Source organism: Monomorium pharaonis, chromosome 2, assembly GCF_013373865.1.
Source record: "Monomorium pharaonis isolate MP-MQ-018 chromosome 2, ASM1337386v2, whole genome shotgun sequence".
In the NCBI taxonomy this organism is placed as follows: domain Eukaryota; kingdom Metazoa; phylum Arthropoda; class Insecta; order Hymenoptera; family Formicidae; genus Monomorium; species Monomorium pharaonis.
In genome coordinates, this window is record NC_050468.1 from 5041975 (window position 1) to 5065368 (window position 23394).

At 34.3% G+C, this 23394-nt stretch overlaps 3 protein-coding genes across 7 annotated transcripts; 2 read left to right on the top strand and 1 right to left on the bottom strand.

Annotated features, from left to right (window-relative positions):
* The first annotated feature begins 1935 nt into the window (after nucleotides 1-1935).
* LOC105841052 lies at nucleotides 1936-10214 on the top strand. 5 transcript variants are annotated; one of them, XM_036282553.1, is made up of 4 exons: nucleotides 1936-2285; nucleotides 2537-2974; nucleotides 8709-8877; nucleotides 8945-10214. In XM_036282553.1, exons 1-3 carry the CDS (start codon nucleotides 2261-2263, stop codon nucleotides 8852-8854), a joined length of 609 nt encoding a protein of 202 aa, XP_036138446.1. In that variant the 5' UTR covers nucleotides 1936-2260; the 3' UTR covers nucleotides 8855-8877; nucleotides 8945-10214. The 5 variants fall into 5 exon arrangements, with proteins under 5 accessions (XP_036138446.1, XP_036138443.1, XP_036138445.1 ...); XM_036282550.1 differs by lacking the exon at nucleotides 1936-2285 and having other exon boundaries at nucleotides 2292-2974; XM_036282552.1 differs by lacking the exon at nucleotides 1936-2285 and having other exon boundaries at nucleotides 2292-2974; nucleotides 9215-10214.
* Nucleotides 10215-14929: 4715 nt separating this feature from the next.
* Nucleotides 14930-17127, top strand: LOC105839365 (electron transfer flavoprotein subunit beta). Its single transcript, XM_012685636.3, has 3 exons — nucleotides 14930-15143; nucleotides 15358-15756; nucleotides 16324-17127. The coding sequence occupies exons 1-3, from the start codon at nucleotides 15093-15095 to the stop codon at nucleotides 16633-16635; spliced, it is 762 nt and encodes a 253-aa protein (XP_012541090.1). The 5' UTR covers nucleotides 14930-15092; the 3' UTR covers nucleotides 16636-17127.
* Nucleotides 17128-18769: 1642 nt separating this feature from the next.
* On the bottom strand, nucleotides 18770-22615 carry LOC105836823 (protein UBASH3A homolog). Its single transcript, XM_012681116.3, has 4 exons — nucleotides 22339-22615; nucleotides 21120-21357; nucleotides 20300-21004; nucleotides 18770-20229 (listed from the first exon to the last, which is right to left on the bottom strand). Exons 1-4 carry the CDS (start codon nucleotides 22443-22445, stop codon nucleotides 19438-19440), a joined length of 1842 nt encoding a protein of 613 aa, XP_012536570.1. The 5' UTR covers nucleotides 22446-22615; the 3' UTR covers nucleotides 18770-19437.
* Between the last annotated feature and the right edge of the window lie 779 nt (nucleotides 22616-23394).

The following is a 23394-nucleotide window of genomic DNA, read 5'->3' on the forward strand; positions in this document are numbered from 1 at the left end:
GTTAAAGTTACTAAGGAATCACTTTCTGGATAATGGCTTTTGTAAATGAAAAATTTGTTTCAAAAGATTGTGTAGAAGAAGCTTTATCCGTAAATGAAAACAGAGATTTAAAAGTTCTTTTCACAATCACTCAAAGACATTTAGATGTTTCCGGATCAAATAGACAAAAGGTATCTACAGCTGCTAAACTGTTCTCCAAGACAACTGCACGAGCTATTTTATGGTGTGGTAAACATGGATTTTTAAGTCAAGATAATTATGATGTGGCTTCTGAATTTATAGAATTAATAGATGCGTGGTTTGATATATTTAACAGTAAAGTATCCAAAGGATATAGACCTGGTAAAGAGCCTTATGGATTAAATTTAGAGCGTCAGAATGAAATTCTGAATAAAGTGACAAATACAATGCTTACCATGAGAGTTGGCAATCACAAGTCATTACTCCCGTTTCAAAAAGGAGTTATTCTAAATAATAATTCTCTTCAACAGTTGTTGCTGTACTTGCAACAAAATTTTAATACAACAACTTTTAAAATATCTTTTATTTTAACAAACCGATTGACGCAGGATTGTTTAGAAAATCTTTTCTCTTACCTAAGATCTATGGGTGCAACGAATGACCAGCCATCAGCCTTGAATTTTCAGTATAGATTAAGATGGTATATCTTACGAAAACATTCTGCTGATATACTTCCTGAAAAACGAAACACTGAAAAAGATGAGGATTTTGCCTTGATAGATTTCAACGACAGGACAGATGAAATGATGACATATGCCTTAGAATCTACGGTAGGAAAGCAACAAGTTGAAGTTGATGAAGAAGCTGCTTGCTTTAACGCTGAATTCAACGAATTCGATTTTATTGAAGAAGGGTTAGACGGTACGGGTGTATTACTTTATACATAGAATTTAATTGAAAAATATAATTTTGCGTTAATATATTCCATTTGCACAAAATAGAATATATTTATCGTTTCAATATAGTTAAACGTGAAATAAACAGATGTAATCATTTATCATAATATTTGTAGCAAAAATTAATAGTGAGTAGAAGAATATTTGTACTTATTACATTATTGAGTTGACATTTTGCATTTAAAAATCATGCAGCTTCGACGGAAAAGATTATCCTCTATAGAGTATATATAATACAGGATTGAAATTAACATAATTATACATTCTTATTTTATAAGTACATACAATAATTGAATAATATGCGTTATTAATAAAAATTTTTATTGTAAACTTTAAATTTTATAGGTGTCATTTTTTATATTTATTTATACTTTTATTGCATTATTAAAACTTTATTTTTATCTTTAATTACTGTAGATTTTCCTGAAGACAGACAGAGAATGATCGAAGAGATTATTGAAGGTGAAGCTCTTGTCTATATAGCAGGTTATGTAGCTTATAGGTTTCGTCTTCAATATAGTTTTTTGGGAAACTATACAAAAAATGTTCAATTTTCACCGCATAAGCCCGATTGGGTTTCAACATTATCAGATGGTCATTTGATTTATCCCTCTGATCATTTCATTGAAGCAGCGTTTATTATGAATAAAATTTTTGAAGAATTTCACGGAACTACCTTATCTAAAAGTAGATGGATTTTTAAGACTGTAACTAAATTAACAATGGAAAAAGTGCCGAAAGAGTATGGTATACCTGAAGAAGTTATGTTATGTCTTGTTCGTACAAGAACGCACATTACATTACGAGAATTAAATAAAAAGTTAGTATCTGATGTAAAAAACAAACGTTTATACAAAAAAGTTTCAAAATTTATGTACTGAAATACCAGCGTGCCATGTTAATTTTTTGTTGCATTTAAATAAACCTATCTTATATCCATAATATATTATTTATCTTTTTCTCACACATATTTTATATTGTACAATTCATCCTTCCTTTACATTAATTTTAATATTCCTTTATATATCTTTTTTCTTTACTTACAATTAATTATATAAAATAAAATTGCATTATATATAGAACAGGAATAAAATTTTAATCTCATTTGAAAAATTGCGGTCTTAATGTTATTGGCTAATAAATCAATGTCACCGATTTGGACCCACGCGCTCATTGGTTATGCGCAAGAGCACACCTTGTTTTCCTTCCACCATGGGGGAGATTATGTTATCTCGCGAGGACCGTGAGCCCCGGGACTGGCGAGCTGTTCAAAAAGTAGTATCAGACATGCTCCAACTGATACGCAGGGATCCGGAGATACGGGAGATTTTCCTTAACAGTATATGAACTATTATGTACAGGATAGGGGTAAGTCAGCCACAGAAGGTTATTATGGAATGAATGAATCTAATAGATCTGACAATGACCATTTGACATCTATGAATGGTTATAATGAGAGGGTTACTCCTCGCTTTGCATAGTAAAATTCAAACTTTTAATGTGGAACTGTCGAGGATACAAGAGTTGTAGAAACGAGTTGGCTAAACATATAATGGATTACGACATAATTATTCTAACTGAAACGAAATGTCGTGACAATAACTGTGTATATTTTACAGGATTTAAAACAGTGCATAGTATTAATGCTCTTGGTAGTGGCGACGTGGCGATATCTGCGAGATCTCAAATCGAATTTAAAACCATCATCGGTTCTGATGAGTCCCCCGTTGGATACGATACTATTGGCATCAGAACTAGGAACCTTGAGAACAATCTTAATATTCTTGCCGTATATAGACATCCTCGTGGCGTTGTGTACGCTCGAGATTTGAATGCACTACGACGACATGTTGACATCGGTGGAGACGCTATTATCTTGGGTGACTTTAACGTGCATAATACGTATTGGAATTGTGATATTACTAGCTCCGGTGGAGAAACGTTGTTGAATGTGATGCAGGATTCCGGTTTCTTTTGTATAAATGTTGATACCAAATCAAGAGCGGGCGTATGCGGGCAGCGTGATTCTAATATCGACCTTCTTTTTGGTAATGCAGGTATTGTGGACAGAATTGATTATTTACAGCTGGATGATGCATGGGGAAGTGATCACATCCCCATTTCATTCAGTTTTGATATCTGTACCCTTCCTTACAAGAAAATTACCAACAGAATTACTTCGAAGAAAACTGATTGGGCACTGTTCCAAGAAGTGTCGGATAGTAATATTAAGGCTGAATTATTGCCACTCTTCTTCTTCTTCTTCTTCTTTACCCTTTGGATTTCTGTCCCAACGGGACACAGTACCAGAATTACCAATTCTGTAAGACGATGATCGTTGGGGTAAATCACGTCTTGAATATTTAACTTTCTCTTCCAATGATATTTTCTTAACTTGGGAATCCTTTCTCCTCAGTAACACCTGCAAGGAAAGTCCCTTGGCAACAGCTCAACATTAATATTAGCTAATTCTATCAGATCTTAATTTTACTTGCATCCACAAAGCTGACCATGGCTTTAGCTATATTTTTATTAATAACCAATATTACATATTCGATTGAAAAAGGAGTCTGGCATTTAAATTCTAAAAGTTTTCGGTATAATATTTTTCTTGAGTCATTATAATTAGGGCATGCCCAAAATAAATGATTGGAGTCTTGTACCTCAAATCCACACTCGCATTCCGTTGATTGCCTTAGACCAAATTTCTTTTTAACCGAATTAGTATACGGGTACCCCGTAATCAATCTGATTAATATGCATTGTAGTTTCCTAGATAAACCGAACTTGGATATTGTTTTGATATTAATATTTACAAAGCCATTCATATAATAATTCCCCATTCCGATATTAATACTATTCATATAATCCAAATGAATTTGGACGTAACTATTTCTTAATGAAGAGATGACTTCAGAGAATGTAATTTGATTATCTACTATTTCACCTATTAAAGCAGCTTCCTTAGCCGCATTATCGGCATTTTCATTTCCAATAATATTTTTGTGTGCAGGACACCATGTGAATCTTATAGAGCCCCCCGATTCCTTTAAGCGCATGATTCCCGCTCTAATTGCCTCAGTAGTAGGATTGAGTTTTTTAATTGTGTTCCTGAAGATTTCAGAAGATGATCCAATGATATCCAAATTGCTCCGGGAGTCCGAACAAATATTAACGTGTCTCCACCCGTTTACAATTGCTAAGTCTATTGCTTTTTTAATGGCTATTGATTCTGCCGAGAAACTACTTGTATAAGAATTAAGTTTATATTTAAAAATTGAGTTAAAATTATTTATGAATATTCCACTACCAACTAAAAATGTTCCATCATTCAGCTCCGTGCGTGATCCGTCTGTATATATTGTTATTTCATCATCAAATACCCTGTTAAAATTGATTAGATTGACAAAAGCATTATTTGGATTATTACAATGTAAAGATAAGTAACCCGTTCTGATATCAACTTCTACTTTTTCCAACTCCTGCTGGACAGGATATATATGAATAGGATGAAAATCCCATTTAGCCAGAAATTTTTCAAATGGTTTAATTACTGGCCACCTTTTGACTATAAATGGAATGTTTCTTTTAGCTATTTGTTTAGTTTGAATTACTGTATGAAAATTTTTGATTTTATTGATTATGACGTTACTTTTCATTTGAATAAGTTTACATATATATTTATCGGTTTTAAGACTAATTCTATTCATGAAACAATTCTGATTACTGAAATTCCATACTACTCTATTCGGGGTCGACCTAGGAAGACCCATGGCTATCTTAAAAGCACTACACAGTATTTTTTCTAGAACCCTAATATTAGAGCATGCAGCACTAATAAACCACATGCTTCCCCAATCCAACTGTGCTCCAATGGTCGCATTAACAAAACTCAAGCTCTGACGCGGGTCAATCCCCCAAGAAGATCCAGCCAACCACTTCAGAATATTATTATATTTCATCGTTTTAACTCTAAGTGACTGAATATGACTCCTCCATCGCAGACCCTCATCCAAAATTAATCCCAGATATCTAACTTCTTTTTGTAGCTTAATTGATCTTGTATCTAAGTTTAATTCACCTTCATTTAGCGTTTCCCTCTTCCTATTGAATATGATCGCTTGGGTTTTAGAGATTGATAGATCCAATCCTATGGAGTTCAGCCATCCTTCCACATTTAAGAATGCTGTCGCAAGAGAACTTTTAACTATGTTTATATCATCATCCGTACATAATATTGCTATATCATCTGCAAACTGAATAGTTTTACAATTATGAGGAATTTGCCAAAGAATGTCCTTGACATAAATGTTAAAAAGAACCGGGCTAAGTGCAGAACCCTGAGGTAACCCCTTTTGGATACGCCTATTTGTTATCCAACAGCCTGATTCATAAAAATCTACGTTCCTAGGGAATAATAGATTTTTTATGGCTATTTTAATCTTGGAATGAATACCAAGGCTGTTAATAATTGAGAATAATATTTGTCGATTCACATTATCATATGCTGCTTTTATATCCAAGAATAAAGCTCCAGTCATTCTCCTTTCCGAAAACGCCTTATAAATCTCCAAATTAACCAATGCCAGACAATCTTCACATGATCTGCCTTTTCTAAAACCAAATTGACATCTAGGCAACACTCTATTAACTTCAATAAATCTATCGAATCTTTTCAGTAGCAACTTTTCATATATTTTAAGAACATTAGAGGTTAGTGAGATCGGTCTAAAATCGTTCTTATTTGGTTTTGGAATCAACGAAATGTCAACATTAAGCCATTCTGATGGAAATGAGCCATCATCAATAATTTTATTGAATATTAGTAGAAGACAATCCATAGCTTCTTTTGGAAGGCATTTTAATAATGGATTGTTGAAAAGGTCAGGACCCGGTGCGCATCTATCCTTAGTTGCAAATACAATTGATTGCATTTCATGAAGTTTTAATGGAAGATTCCATTCCTCATCATTTACATTATTAGAGACATTGATTTCCTCAAATCTTTGATGTACCCACGGAGGAGTAGTGTTGTTGATCATGTTCCAGATCTTTATATTCTTATATGCATCTGGAGGTTTAATTTGATTAAGTGTAGCACTTTTTTGAAATAATTAACAGTATTCCAGAAATTTTTTATACCCACATTGGAATTAAGATTATTCACCAGAGTTTTGAAATTTTCACTTTTTCTTCTTCTTATTGTTTTTCTTGTTTCTTCAGCCATTTTTCTATACGTTGCGAGAGTAATCCTCGAGTAGTTGTTTTTAAGTGAATTAAATGCTTTCTTCCTATTTTCAACCGCTTTCGTGCATTCATCATCCCACCAGGGTTTATTCCTCTTTTTCCTATTTATCTTCTGTTTATTATTCTTAAAGTTGTTTGTTTTTGAGTCAAACGCTTTGATATTGCCTTTGCCATCGATGAGTCTGGCGCCTGCTCTTAGTGCTTTATCCAAAACTTTATTGTACCATTGGGTATATAGATCTTTTCCTGACAACTGTAATTCCACTATGTTCCTCATGTCTTCAACCATTCCTTCGAACAGGAGTTCCTTATTCATGTTTACGGTGTCAAGTTTTCCTCTAGTTCGGTTCCTTACATCAATATCCCTCCCATATGTATATGACGAATTACCAAAATCAATTTCAAAACTGATCGGCATGTGATCACTTCCCATTGGGTCCATATCTGTCGACCAATCAAATATCCAAAGGTTTTCAGAAGCCAGTGTTAAGTCTGGACAACTAATATAGTCTGGATTCGCCGAAATTCTTGTGATTGAACCATTGTTTAAGATGATAAATGGTGAGACATCCAACACCTCTCCTAAGTATCTTCCCACCGCATTAACATGAGATGAGCCCCACAAGGGATTCTGTGCATTTAAATCGCCACAAATGCAAAGGTTAGAATGATCAACTGAATTGAGAATACTACTGAAAAGTTCATTCCACTTTGCCTTATTAGTGTGTATATCAGGAGGTCTATAGAGCGATACAATTGTTAATTCTCTATTCTCTTTACCTTTATTTAATATTGAAATAGCTGTGTATTCAAAACCTAATTGCTGAGGGATTAATATGCTATGTTTTTTGACTACTAGATTTTTTGATACTAAAATAGCCGTTCCTTCCCCAACAGCATTATTAGGTCTATCATTTCTAAAAGTGAAAAAATTACTGAAATCAAACTTGTGCTTATCCGAGAGCCAAGTTTCCTGAAGGCATATCACATCATAATCGCTCATAAGATTGGAAAATTCTAGCTTTTTGCCAATGATACCTCTGCAATTCCACTGTAATATTTTGAAAGCGATAAGGGAAGATCAAGTACCAGATATGCCAACAACTTAGAATTCCAATAGAACCGCTACTTATTATTAATACCTTCCTGAATTGCGTTTATATAAAAAATTAATTCCCTGACTTTGTTTTCATTTGATTGATCAGCATATATCAATTTTGTAATATCATTCATAATTATATTAGTATTTAAGTTTTTATTATACAATGAAGATTTAGACAAACGGGTTCTGGTGAGGTCCTGCAGAGACAAGGAACCAAATTTGTCTCTCGATGAGATTGAAGAAATCTTCGACGCTTGTGATCCCCTGCGAGAACTCGGTGGGATACTCAGCTCCTTCTCCGAGGTTGGATTATCCACATTGTTTTCAACTTGAGTTAAATATGTAACTCCTTCGCGTGATTGGGTAGGAGGCTCATTGCTTTCCTGTGTAGGGGATTCAAAGTCTATATGCAAATGTTGATTAATAATTTTTGATCTTTGTTTAGGTCTGCCAAAAGGACATCTGTTCGGATTTGTTAAACCTTTATTTTTTGTTTTATTCTCTTTAATCAGGTCATCTACATGACTATAAAGTGACCATCCACTATAAGCTAATGACCTAAAAAGATGAGGGACTTGAGATACATTCGAGATACCTTTGGATTTAATAAGCCTTTTCGCATTGAACTGAGTACAATTTGCATATGCCATCACATGATTAATCATTTGGTGATAAGTGAAGGCCATACAGTTCTTATCCAATGAGGAATGTTCTCCTCCGCAATTACTACATTTGGGATTGATCACGTTACAGCCATCTGAATTGTGCTCCTGGCCACAATACTCACATCTCTTTTTTCCCCTACACACTCTCGCCGAATGGCCCCATCTGCTACAATTATTGCATTTTCGTACTTTATTTATGTACGGAAGAATCCTATATCTAACCTTATATAAATAAACAAACTCCGGTAACAAATCAGTTTCAAAAGTGATTTTCACTGTAGATGAATCTCTAAGTATATTTTCCTTTTGATCCATGTACTTAAGTCTCTCTATGTTTCTGACGTTTATTTTACCTTGGTGATTTTCCTTAAATTCTAAGCTTTCATAAACATTTTTCATATCGAAATCCAACGAAACGTTTCTGATGACACCAGTGCGAAACAGCTTGAAATTCGGAATGTATGCCATCCAATCGATTGGAAGAAGTTCCTTATTGTCCAAAAAGCTATTGGCCTCTTCGTAGGACTTGAAGCTAATACTAACGATATTCTTACCCTTTTTTCTTATATTCAATATGTTATTATATAAATGTTTCATGTTAGCCTCGCTAGATTTATTGAATATCATTTGGCCTATACTCATTGGGTGCAAGTTACCTATGTTAAATCCTGAATTGCCCCTCATGGTTTCAATGTATATCACGTATGGACCAGCAATACTTGAAGAATATCTGTTATTCGAAGCAGAATTTATAAAGGCCATTCTGTTTGCTTCCAGATCATTATTTTGAGTGGACAGGATGGGTTCGTTCTCGTTGGAGATTATCACCTCTTGAACTACAGTGGTCGGAAACTGCTCTGCTTGATTCAAATTCCGATCCATGGAAGGAGATGGATCCACAAAATATGTCTCTTTACTTATAACGTCTCTGGTTGGAGAATCTTGAGTACGCTTCTTACTTGATCTACCTTCTTTATTTGGGACAGATTTAGCATTCTTACTCATGATTACAGAAGATGGTTTGCTGGAGCTTCTGGTTTCTTGCCTTGACATTGTGAATATCAGAGTCAGAGCCAGAGTCAGAGTAACCCGACTACCTCTTTCAATCCCACCCTTAGTGATTTTTAAACTAAATTTTAATTTGAATATATGAATTCAGATATATCACTGCATGAGAGACCACTAGACAATAACCTATATAAATTTGAACATAAGTTACTACTCCAATAATATACAAAGTAACACTATGAAATTATTATTAACTATTGTATTCTCTTTTTGAGAAACAGAGTGACACTTCGGCTCAAATAGAGTCCGGATTCGAGGCACAAAACTACCAACCCGCCTGAGAGCAAGTTTACGCATATATATGTGAGTCAATCGATTGACATTGTAGAAAATAGAATAAATCTCTTCTTAATTTAATTTAAAATGCAAAGTTACTATATACAATTGTGGAAAATATAAATAATTAATTAATTAATCTTAATGAGTATCCTTTCGTGTAAAACTTATTGCTTATCCACTAAGAAAACACCCAACATAAACACATATTAATTATTAACGCCATATTAGACTCAATGTAACACTCAAAGATCCTGAACTTAGATTCAATGTAATGATGAACGGGTATTGAGTGTAAATAAGTTCGCTGAAAAGTATTCTATTTACCAAGCTAACTCCTTTGCCCCTTCATTATTTTATTATTTTTTTTCTTTTTATATAAAATGTTTTTATTTTTTTATTTCAGATAACTCATCTTTATACTAAATTTCCAAAGTAATATACAAATTATTTATCTATTTGTCTACTTATTGAGCGATGATGAAAAGTCTTTTATCATTTTAATTATATAATTTAATTGTATATAAAATTTGATTAATTAACATTCAAATTATCACGATTAAAAACAGAACAACATATATATATAAATAGGTATAAAGTGTAAATTCTTATAATATTCGATAAATCACATTAGATCCACAGCATAAGAAAACACAATATCACAGATTGAGCAATATATCTCAGGTACGATTTCAGTCAGGTAGGAAATTGAGATTATATCAAACATTCATTTCAATTTCCTTAGCATCACATATAATTTATATAAATCAAATATTATTATGACCAGGAAGAACATCGAGCGTGTATAAAATTAAAGCCAAACTACGTTCATAATTACAATGTACGTTTTAATACAAAAGAGATAATTTTTTTTTTTAATTATTCCATATCAAATTTGTACGAGTGGTTATAACAGATCTGAGTTCATTATTATTAAAATTAAAAGAATGATTTAAGATTTTTAATTTATTTGAAAAAGTCTTGGCTTATTCGTTGGATACTATCTGATTCTCTTTGTGCTCAGTGTTCGACCTTGATCACCAGTATGAAAGTATCTGTACATGTATTCGCCATGAAAAGATCACTCCACAATAGTGTGGTTGTTTACCATTTATGTTATCCAAGGGAGGAATGATAATCCCCCAAGCACAATACACACACCAACAACTTAGAAAATTGAATATAAAATCAAAATTTTATAGATCTTATATTTATTTCAACATATAGTAAAAGAATACTTCCATATTTTTGAAAATTGAAAAAATTATTTAAAATACAATTTTCTTCTTTTCTTTTAAATTCTTTTTTTTTTTTTAATAATATTTTAATCATTATTGATTATAGAAAAAACATTTTTTTTTCTTTTCTTTCTTTCTTTTTTTTTTTAAATTTGTTATTCCTAACATTTTTTAAAACTAACGTACAATATGAATGTATAGAGTAAGCCAATGTCAGCCTATGTAGATAGTCAAAGGATGAGTGATTCTCTCATCAATATTTTAACATAATTAGAATCAATTATTCAAAAACTAAACGCTGCCGAGCATGCTACCTTTGGGAACTAACCTTTCCGATTTTAGGTGTGAAAATCCTTATTTCGTCCTTTCTATGGATTGATTATAGTAGTAAATTCTTCTCTATTTATCTCATCTCTCAATTATTACTTCCTTAAGGATGCTGATGACAAGATTCCTTCCCTCAGGACAAATTTCGGGAAATAAAATCACCATGCGGTAGCTTCTTATTTCTATCCACACAAAATGGCCGAGTTAATGCGTTGTGGGAGCTTCGCCTGCCTCTCCATAAACAGGCGTTGCAATGGCTGTGATAAATGAAGTATCGATTGTCCACGAGTTATGTTGGTACACGGGCGCCGACGTAGATCGGATTAATGACTCCGGAGATCTTAACTTGAAGTAATACCGACTTGTATAATGAAATTAAAAACTTATAATTTATTAATAACTGGAGAGCGAGAGCGGACCACGTCCTTCCAATACGGCAGCCCAGAACGAAGTCCAATTATTGCCACTCATCGACTCTTTCGGGAAGGACTTCGAGGGACATTATAGTAAATTTATTGATATTTTAAGAGGAGCAGTGGACAGAGCATCTGGCAGAAGTCGAAAAAGGGAACCGGGGGCCAATCGACCTTGTACAACTAAACGGAAGGTTACACATAGATGGTGGGACAAAGATTGCGACCAAGTTATCCAGAACAGAAGGCGAGCATTTACGGCCTTTAAGCATAGCAAATCGATACACACATGGATTGAATACAAGCATCTGCGTGCTGTGGCTAGGAAAACTATTAATTCCAAGAAGAGGGCTAATTTTGAGGAATTTTGCTCGAGTATTAACCGCTTTACCAGTATTGGCTATGTATGGAATATCAGATATACATTCTCAAAAATGCAAGAAAGAACTTACAATGGAATTGCTGGCATACCAGGAGCAGAGAGACAGAAATTAGGAGCTCTATTGATGGCCTCGCCCCTCCATTTGTGGGCTCAGATCCCGCTTGTGTTTTGGATTTGTGTAACGTGGACTCGTCACTTGACGCTCCGTTTCAGCCTCGGGAACTTGATAGGGCCATAAACATGATCAGGAGAAACTCTGCTCCGGGACTTGATGGAATCGAATATAAAATGATCAGAGAACTGTCGGATTCTGGCCGCATGTGCCTATTAAAGTTGTTCAACATTTTGTGGTCTACTGATGCATTCCCAAAGGAATGGCTTCGATATCAGGTCATTTTCATCGACAAACCTGGTAAGAAGAAGGTTCGTCCTATTTATCTTTCCTCATGTGTTGGGAAATTACTTGAACGAATGATTAATGAGCGTCTGATATGGTGGGCTGAAAAGGAAGATAAATTTAGTACCACTCAGAATGGCTTCCGCAGGGGCAAATCATGTTTGGATAATCTTGTTAAGATAACATCGGACATCCGATCTTCACTTTGTAATGGTGAGTACACGCTTGCTGCGTTTCTCGACGTGTCATTTGCGTATGATAACGTTGACTTTCGCATCTTAATTAATAAGCTGACAGCACTAAAGTGCCCTGCTGGTATCATTAGATTTATTAATCGATGGCTCTACCAGAGATCGGTCCGTTTCAATGTCAATTCTCAGGAATTCACTGAACGTCTCGTTTCTAAGGGGCTCCCGCAAGGTGCTGTCTTAAGCCCGGTGCTGTATTCCTTATATACAGAGTGCTTATGCTCTGATTTGCCGGACGGAGTGGAGGCTGTCGAATTTGCTGACGACATTGGCTTGTATGTATGTGGCCCTAACAGACGACGTAATCAGAACCTCCTCCAAAGGGCGGTTAACATTATCGCTGACAGACTATTGGATGTTGGTTTAGATATTGCTCCTCATAAGACTGTCCTGGTTGAATATAACAAATATGGGCATTGTGATAGAGCCATGAGCATCCGTGTTCGGGACTGTGAGATATCTAATAGTGGAGCGGCTAAATTTCTCGGTATTTGGATTGATAACGGACTTAACTTTTCCCGTCAAGTTCAGGAAGTCAGGGGTAAGGTTGACAGAGCTAATTCCATTATGAAATATTTATGCGGTGTTTCTCGAGGCTTGGAGGTCAATACGGCCCTTATGTTGTATAAAAGCTTGATGAGATCTGTCACTGATTATGGCAATTTTATCTATTATCCCAGAGATGCAGCTACGCAGATTAAATTAGAAAGAGTGCAATATAAAGGCATTCGAACCGCTCTTGGATATAGAAATAGTACTCCTAACAATGTTCTGATAGCTGAAGCAAAGGTCAGATTGCTCGGGGACCGTGCAGAAATGCTTGCTAGAAATTTTGTATATAAGTCAGCTGCATACAATACTAATGGTCTTTGCTGTAGGATACAAAAAATGTATGATGCCGAAAAGTATGCTTGATTCCGTCAGTCACGGTACGGGATTTCATTGATCTCTCGGATATGGAAGAATTTTATTCCGATTATGCCAAGCGTTGGTCGTGTTGGAAAACATGGAATATTCAGAGGATCCTTTGATATACACACTTATAAACCTATGATTGATCTTTTGATCGGATTGGACAGAAAGTTTGATAAAAAGTACACAGATAGTAGGATGATCAATGATATTTTGACGAAGTATGAGCTGAATAACTCTTCGGAGATTATTTTTACAGATGGATCTTACGACCCCTCATGTGTTGCTACTGGAGCCGGTGTGGTGGTGGACGAGCAAGAAATTGCCTATAAAATTAGTATGCATAAATATTGTTCATCGTTTACTGCGGAAATATTTGCTATTAAAGCAGCCTTGGAACTTATGACTACTCAACATGATAGTAGAAATGATCATATTGTCATACTATCCGACTGTAAGTCGGCTCTTTTGGCTATTGAATGCAATATGCTGAGTGTTCATAGAAATCGCTATGCTATAGAGGTTAGACAACTCATATTTAATCTAGAGAAAAATTTCAACAAGAAAATTGTGTTAGTATGGATTCCATCGCATATCGGCATTGCTGGCAATGAAGCCGCAGATAGGCTTGCTAAGGAGGCAGCTAGAGAAGCTCCGGATCCTGATATCGAGATCCCTGTGGGTGATTTGATGGCGGTTGCCAGAGAGGAAACCTGGCTAGCCACTCAGGCCTCTGTTGTGAGAGATTCATCTTATAAGGGTCTTTTTTACTTTGAAAAATTCTATGATGGGACGGCTCGTAGGCCGTCGGTTTAATAAAATAAACGCAGAAAGATATTTTGTCACTATTATCAATAGGATAAGGGCTAATCATTATAATTTAGGAGCATCGTTGCAAAGAAAGGGCTATGTGGAGTCTGCCAGATGTGACTGTGGAAACGAGTACGAAGATTTGAATCATGTTATACTGAGGTGTATCAAATACGATGAATTAAGAATTAGAATGGACGAGGAGTTGAGAGACGCGGGCTATTTCGCTGACATAGATATTTACCGTTTTATTAGAGACAGAAATTGGGATTTAATGTATATTATTTTTAAGTTTTTAAAGAAAATTGATAAAATTATTTAAGAATCTATGTGCACCATTGATGGTTTTTCTGTGTCTGAATCTGTTTATATGTATTCCTTTGGATAGGCCTAACCTTGTGTGTGTCAGATTGTCCTTGGACAGAAGACATCTTCTCCTCCCTCGTCCGAGGGAGACTGTAAAAACCCCACACAGAGCACTCTCCCCTCTTCCTCGCTCAGCGTGGGTACGCAATGGCGGATAAACCATGTGACTTAAGTGACCAATCAAAATTGTGTTCCCCATTGGCGAATCTTTGATTATAGGTCTTTACTCAGGTGTAGTTTTATCCTTGTTTAACATTCAGTATATACATATATAAATAACAAGGATAAAATGATACCTGGAAACACTCGGGTGGGGAATCTGAACACAGCCCAGCAGTGCAGCGAAAAAGAACAAGCATGTTCCACCATGCGCAGCGGTCGCAGATTGCGGCCCCGGTAGCATACGGTTGCATGGGGAGGGGATTAAGACTAAGGGCAAGGACCAATCATATTAAAGAATAAGTGAGTGCTCAGTAGATGATTGGTTCTTGCCCTTAGTCTTCATCCCCTCCCCATGCGACCGTATGCTACTGGGGCCGCAATCTGCGACCTACGACCGCTGATCATGCGTCTAACAACACTGTTTCCTCCATGATCTAGATATGCAAGATTTATTTTATGGACTTTAGACTTTGAACTACGTTTGAGAGACTAATAAATTTATCATTGGTATTTAATTAAAAAGAATTAAACAGGAATAGTTGTACATTATCTTTGTGTAAAAATGGCGCGTGTGCTTGTAGGTGTAAAAAGAGTAATCGATTATGCAGTGAAGGTAGGATAACAATGTCTACATATGTTAAGAAAATAAATTATAGAATATTATTAAAATAAAAAGTAAAATTTTTTCTAACGATGTTATCATAATAGAATAGAACAATTACATCTCTATTAATAAACTAAGGTTCTGAAAGTGCTAGCGCACAATGATGAATTAAAGAAAGAACATTTTTACATATTCTTTAATCTATTTTTACATATTCTTACAGATTCGCGTAAAGCCAGATAAGTCTGGGGTAGTTACAGATGGCATTAAACATTCAATGAATCCCTTTGATGAGATAGCTATAGAAGAGGCAGTTAGAATGAAAGAAAAAAAGATAGCTCAGGAAGTGATAGCAGTCAGCTGTGGACCAACGCAGTCGCAAGATACAATCAGGACTGCGCTTGCTATGGGTGCAGATCGTGGAATTCATGTAGAAGTATCTGGTTCCGAATACCAGACATTGCAACCCATTCATGTCTCAAAGATACTAGCTAAACTGGTGCAAGAAGAGAAGGTCGATCTGGTGATACTTGGTAAACAAGCTATAGATGATGACAACAATCAAACTGCACAAATGACTGCTGGCATTTTAGAATGGCCATCTGGCACTTTCTGCAGCAAGGCAAGTAGACAAAATTTTATTGGCCAATAAATTTTTGACGGATTTTCAATAAATTTAACCAATTTTTTTAATATTGAGAGATATTTGTCAATTTCTGTCAATTTGTCAACATAACTTTTGTCGAAACTTGTGTTTGTATCATTACATTACACATGTTGTCATTGTAAACATCAAAACATCAATCTTCCCAATTTGTCTTGAAATTTTGTTTAAATTTAAACTGAATTGTTTTTCACAGGTTGGAATTGACACGTTTTTTTTTATGCATCATGAATGTTATTTTACTCTCTATTACAAATATTTGTCCCTCTTTGAAATTCACATTTCTTTATTATACATATAACATCTTACTTCATTTTCACTTTTATTTAAAAACATCCTAATTTACTCAAATTTAGCAAATTTCTTTTTTAAACAGCAGTTGACAGTGCTACATATTAATGTCAACTAAATAGTATAATAAAAAACCATTAATTATAACATCTATTAAAAATCCAAATTCGAAATTTGAATTTATTTCATAATTTATTACATTACACAATTATCTTAATTTTCTCTTTTATCTAGATCGAAAACAATAACGGCGAATTAACCATTACGCGCGAGATTGATGGTGGGTTAGAAATCATCAAGATGAAAACTCCCGCAGTCCTGAGCGCCGATCTTCGCCTGAATGAACCGCGTTATGCGACTTTGCCAAATATTATGAAAGCCAAGAAAAAACCCGTTAAGAAGGTTACTCCAAAAGATCTTGGAATAGATGTGGCACCAAGAATTGAAATACTCTCAGTAGAAGACCCACCAGTTAGGCAGGCTGGTGCTATATTACCGGACGTGGATACTTTGATAACCAAATTGAAAGAAGGTGGCCACGTTTAATCAAGTCATGGGATAATTATAAGTAGAATAGAAGTGGTATTTTAACTCTTCTATTTTGATAACTTGTTTTGTATATAGTATAATGCTTTTGTACATCATCAGAAATTGTATTTTATATATATATATATATATAAATTTGTACTGTAGTGCACATATGTGTGCTTATAAGGAAGAGAAGAAAATTAAATATATATAGGAATATATTTAATAAAATACTATCTATATACACATTAATTTTACATACATATATACATATGTATATATATATGTATATGTAAATTGTTTTGTTTCTTATCAACGCTTGACAAACGAATTTAATCTATTTTAACAGCGAAACAGTATTAGACATTTTTCTGAAATAATGTATCTATATTGTATATATGTACATATAAATGTTTTTCTGTAAAAGGTAACATCGATAACGATACTATAAATATGTTCTCATTTTGTGCATCAATGTTTATTTTGATGCAACGCAGATATTAAAATGGATTCAATGTCACATTTAATTGACAACGTCGTAATTCTAAATTCTCCAAGAAATGGCGCAAAGATACGACAAAAATTTTAACCGAATTTTTAGGCGATCTTCAAAGTGACGTAACTTTGCGAACAATTGTCTAAATTACATGAACTTTTTTTAAATTAAAGGACAAAGAATCTACTTTAAGAATCCCTAGGCGAAAGTTTGATTTGTCAAATATGACTTTTTTGTATTGCATGAAAACCAAACATTTTATTTAATTGAAAAAAGTAAGTTTGTTATTTTTCACAAGTTTCTCGTTAAAATTTTGCTAATATTAATCCAGATTCTTAAAGTTTATTCTTTTCTAAGCAATTAAAAAAAACCATGTTGATACGATGTTTTTTGTTGATTATATACGCGTTTGAAATTTGCACTGCATTTTAAGATATTTTAGCGAATAAGTATTTTTTGGATACCATGAAACGGTATCAATATGATATTGCACATTGATTTTATTCGTGTTTAATTCAGTCATACCGCCTTTATCAGAAAGACAATGTGCCACGTGGAGGTTGACGATCGGATTTTGCACATCATGTGGCTCTGAAATTCATTGGTGGAAATTTGCACTTCCCAGCACAAAATATTTATAAGGAAAAATATTTATGATAAATATTTTGTACATATTTTTATGTCCGAGTTCGTCAGATATAAAAAAAATTATGATAAATATTTATGAAAATATTTAAAATAAATATTTATACCATTATTAAAGAATATAAAAAATATTTCAAGTTCATATACCATAAATATTTTTCAGGACATTTTAAAAATATATTCTATATATTGTTGATAATAATTTTTGTATTATTTCTAAATGGTTTATGAAAAATAATTATGATCTTTAAAAAATATTTTTTGAAAATAAATTTATAAAATATTTATAAATATTTATAAAAATATTTTGTGCTATCTGGGGGGGGGGGGTTACTGATCTGAAAATATAGCGGATAGCTGACGCGCCAATTTTACTGAAGTCAACAGAAAGTTCGCCATTTTAGCAGCCTGCTCAGATCACACATAAATATACACATACACATACTCATACATAAAAATTCAAATTTTATTTAAAAAGTCGGTCCTTTTCATATGATGTGTAAAATCCGCCCGTCAACCTCCACTTAGTAGTGCACAGGTATGCTAGTGACAGCGGTATGATTGAGTTAAACACGAATAAAATCATTATCATATTGATAACGTTTCATGGTATTCAAAAAATGCTGTTTATTCGCTAAAATACCCTAAAATGTAGTGCAAATTTCAAACTCGTGTATATTCAACAAAAAACATCGTATCGGCATGTTTTTTTTTATTACTTAGAAAAGAATAAACTTTAAGAATCTGGATTAATATTAGCAAGATTTTAACGAAAAACTTGTAAAAAATGATAACAAACTTTTACTTTTTTCAATTAAAAACATGTTTGGTTTTCATGTAATGGAAAAGGTTAAATACTTCATACTTAACAAATTAAACGTTCGCCTAAGGATTCTTAAAGTAGAGTTTTTGCCTTTTAATTTAAAAAAAGTACATGTAATTTGAATGATTTTTCGCAAAGTTGTGTTACTTTGAAGATTGCCTAAAAATTCGGTCAAAACTTTTGTCCCATTTTTTTTTGCGCCAGTGTAATAAAGCTCACGTAGAACATTTTTCTATCGACAAAGATCGTGAATAATGTGTACAAGAGCACCTTATCAATTTTTTTGCATATTTCTACTTTAATATATAATTTATAACATTTTAAAGAGAAAAAAATATTGTGTATTATAATGGATATATGAATATAATATCAGAAAATAGTTTATTATTTTAAAATATTATATATAAATACTACCTTTTTAATTCTTTGTTCAGTGCTTCATCTAAGACTCGGCAAGAAAACGCATTCAATTAAGACTAGTATGTCGCCTATATGTATATATAACATTTAGCAGATCAGTATAGTACAATCATTAATAACATATTGGCTAGTATTTGTTTACTACATCCGTAATGAAAGAATATACCTCACACACAATACCCGTATTAATCATAATCTGAGGAAGTAAATATTTCAACTGTCGTGCGCGTTCGACTAGTTTTTATTGTATTTATCAAATTATCATACGTCAATGATACATCTTTTCGGAAAAAATTTTTCCGTAATTCGTTGAATGCTTGTTTTAATATCTTCGATATTAGATAAAGCCCTGCATAAAAATTCATTGTATTATAACAGTCTTTTATATGTATATAGGCTTTGTAAAGTGCCTTCAACAAAAGCTCGTGCAACGTTATTACATTAGGACTTTCCAATCGAATCTACTATTACTGGTATGAGTAATCGGTGGAAAGGAAGGAGGATGGAGCTGCCAACCGTCAATATCTTGACGTACTGTTAAGCATGCCAAATAAGGTACTCTTTGAACTAATCTAGTGACTTCAGCCGCCGGAGGTATCCTACCACCAGTTAACTGTCTGGTGCAAGCAGCCAGGGAAGCGGCATGCGCTACTATCAAAATATTACCAACTGTATTTTCTATAATCTTCTTGATCAACTTGTAACTGCGTTCGTAATACTGTGCGGCGTTTTCTTTTAGTGGAAGCTCTTTAATCTTCACGATCGGATCATAATCCATGTCTATATTAAAACCTGCATTCACTAATTCTTCGGAAGTCATCCAAACGGGTATGCCGTTCGGATACCATGCCAACCATTCTATCAAGCCTGGCTCTACTTTGATTGAAATATCGGACTTGAGTCCCTTTAGAATATGGGCGAGTGTTTGAACGCAACGTAACGACGGTGATGTGAAGGCTACATCAATCTTAATACTAGATGATTTCATGGCTTCGCCTACTAAACTCGCCTGCATTTCACCTACGGTCGTCAGTGGACTATCATTTTGGAAATCCTGAATATTCCTGGAAGGTACTTCTTTGGGCATGTTCAAATCACGACGTACGTAACAACCATTCGATTCAAAGCAATAAGGAATCCATGTGCCGAAAGTGAAGTCTACCCTCTCGCCGTGTCGACATATAAATATCTCTCTAAACGGTGTTTCGGGCGCCTCTGACGCTGCCATCTGTTTGAAAGTAACAAGTTACAAATCCACCAGTAGTCTTTCATGAGATAAATTTTTTAGAAATAATTACCGGTTCCTCTGTGGTGGGAATTCCATCGAGTGTATCAGTGGAATCGCTTGGAGACAAAACTGGCGGTGGTCTTCTAACTTTTGGTACCTCCTCTTCTTCCACGCTCTCGTATTTATTGTCAGTGATCGGCACGGTGATATGAAGCGTCCACGAGTCCGATTCCGCCGTCCTCTTGGTATGATTCAATGGCAAATGACCCGATATACCGGTCAACCAAGAGATACCTTCCACCCAACCGTCTGTGGACGCGTTACACGCTCCTTCTGGAATGTAAATGTAATCGCCTACTCTTAACTCTAATTCGTCGTGTTCTCGTGGCACGTGAGCGTGCGTCACTTTATGCACGTGCATGTTCTGCAATCTCGAATCTCTTGAATATAATCTGAGTTCCCAATTGGCTGGAGTGTTTGGTCCTAATTTCTCGACCATCGAGCGGAAAGGTGGAAACAAGTTGCCAGGAAACTGATAAGCCAACGTGAGATGTAGAGACTTCACTTGTGATTCGGCAGTGATACCTAAAGCAGCAATTTTATTGACATAGCGAAGGGCAATGTTCTTTAACCACTCCGCATTCACGTCTTTGACGAAGAGGCCCATAAAATTAGGCGACACATATGTTTCTAGCTCGATATGTTCGTGCAATCGATCCTGATGAACTACATTCTCAAGAGTGTTTGCTAATTCTTTTGTGAACTCATCAGGAACCTACATATTTATAAAAATGTTTTAGAATGGCAAAATACATATTTAAATATAGATTCTAAATTGTCTAAAATAAGTATTTTATTGTATATTGCTAAATATACATTAAATATCTTACATTAAAGAAGGAAACAAGAGTAATGTGTGGTACGAAGTTGTGAGCACCATTCCATCCTAAATCTTTACTTTCAGACCAAAATAACTCCAGTTGCTCAGCTAATGGTCCTGTAGGGCAAGCGTATAAAACATATTGCCGTTGCGTATCAGAGTCAAGAGTTGGATCTCTTACATGAGCCAGCAACCAATCTGATGCTAATTGCACACCACGGTGTCCTGTTGCAGCTAATGCCTTTTCCCTGAAAAAATACACTTGCTAAGAACAAATATAAATTATTGTAATACTTTCTTAATATGAACATACCAAGTATATATTTTTCAGTATCAGAACTGCCAGAAATATTTCAACAACAGTAATAATTAAAATCTAGATAATCAAACATGTCTAATTGAATTAATATATAAAATTGTGCAAATCTATGGGTCTGTTCGCATTGCTTGTGCTTCTTGCACTTAGCATTTTTATTATTTTTCTTTCCAAATATATATTTATCTTATTTCAAGTACAATAGTTTTTCGAATTTTAAGCAATGCTAACAAATCTTTTGGTTACTTATGGTACTGATAATTTTTTATACATTTGTCTCTAATAATTTTGACTATACTGACATTGAAGCAACCTGCAGCAATAATATATATATATATATATATATATATAATGATATTGTTAGGTGTTTCCCAGTAAGTGACACATTTCATCCTTGTTTAACATTGACAAGGATGAAATAATTCCCTGAGTTATACAGTGTCCTCTATGTTGCTTATTAAAAAATGGCTATTATGCTGTATATATTATAGTAACATAATGGGAATAGCACTAATTTTAAATTAGATAATTTCAGACAATATATAGGCGATAGAACAGTTGCCGGTAAGATACTTGTGAGTTATTCAAAGCCGTGTATTGTAAAAGAGTTTGTCAAATGCGGACTCAATTGCTACAATTCTGATAGCAACACAAGGTTGCAAGTAACATACCAGCAACAATAAACATTGCTATCTAAGGCTAAATGCTTCATTTAAATGTCGGGAATAATCTATTTCATCTATATACGTTAGCTTCGGAGCTAAAAAACAGTTTATTCGAGAATTAGTCGTAATAGTGCTACTCGAGACAAAGTTTGACAGCTGTTTGTTTACAGTTGGCTGGTGACGCTTGGAGAACACGCCACGTGAATAGCATCGTAATATAACTTCATGTTTACGGAGCCCATACATACGCTCGATGTTTCGGGAATCCTAGTTGCAGAAGTGTTTGCAACGGCGTTAAGTGCTGCTTCGAAATTTTTGTAGGAGTCGGGTTTTTCCGCGGCGGCAACGTCGCCATGACGGTACATTACTGCACTCGCTCGCCACCCAATCTAACTAATCAGTCCAATCACCATGCTACTTTCCGCGGTGCAATTCATATACAAAACGTTACATACATTATATAAGACGCATGCGTATATGGAAAGTATTAATGACCGCTTCTGTACAAATGCAGAAGATAAAAATAATTTTTAAAATACTCAAACATCGATTTAGGCGAATTGTTCATCGATAAAAACTGAACACGACATTCTCAGACAGTATTAAATTGCCTAAAAAATAACTAAGAAACGACAAAATTTTTGTAAGGATCATAGGATTTTTATCATTTAATAAAAAAAAAGAAAAAACAAAAGTCAATTAATAGTATAGAGGTGTCCGAATTCGAATTGAATCGAATCAATGCGATTCAAGTTTGTTTTAGAATCAAAAGAATTCGAATTTAAATAATATTTGAATCGTATGCTGATTTCAAATCGATCGTGTTTCTTAGGCCGGTGTTCGTAGAGTCTTATTATATTTAAGTGTTATTTTAAGATGCTATCAACCAGTATAGCAAAACCGTTATTAGCATCTTAAAGGCGAATTCATACCTTGGCAGAAAAGCAGAAACGGAACAGCCAATCAGAACTAGCATTGATGATAGAAGAAGAAAAGCAGAATGTAATTAACATACCGCTACTATCAATGCCAAAGGGAACGTTCCATATTGCAAAAGTAATATCAAAAAAGGTATTTTATACTTGATTCAGCGAAAAACGCCGCTCGGCGTGCGCATAATAGCGTATAAAAAAAGGTTTGTTTTTTATTCCTGCACTGCTGCACTAGTGCAATAAGTTAGAATGAGAAAAAATATATTTGTCTTAGGCCGCAATTTCATTGATGTCTTGTGGCCGCGATCGGATTTTGAAATTAAATTTTTTTAACTACAAGCGATATCGCTGAGTGTTAAAATCGACTCAACA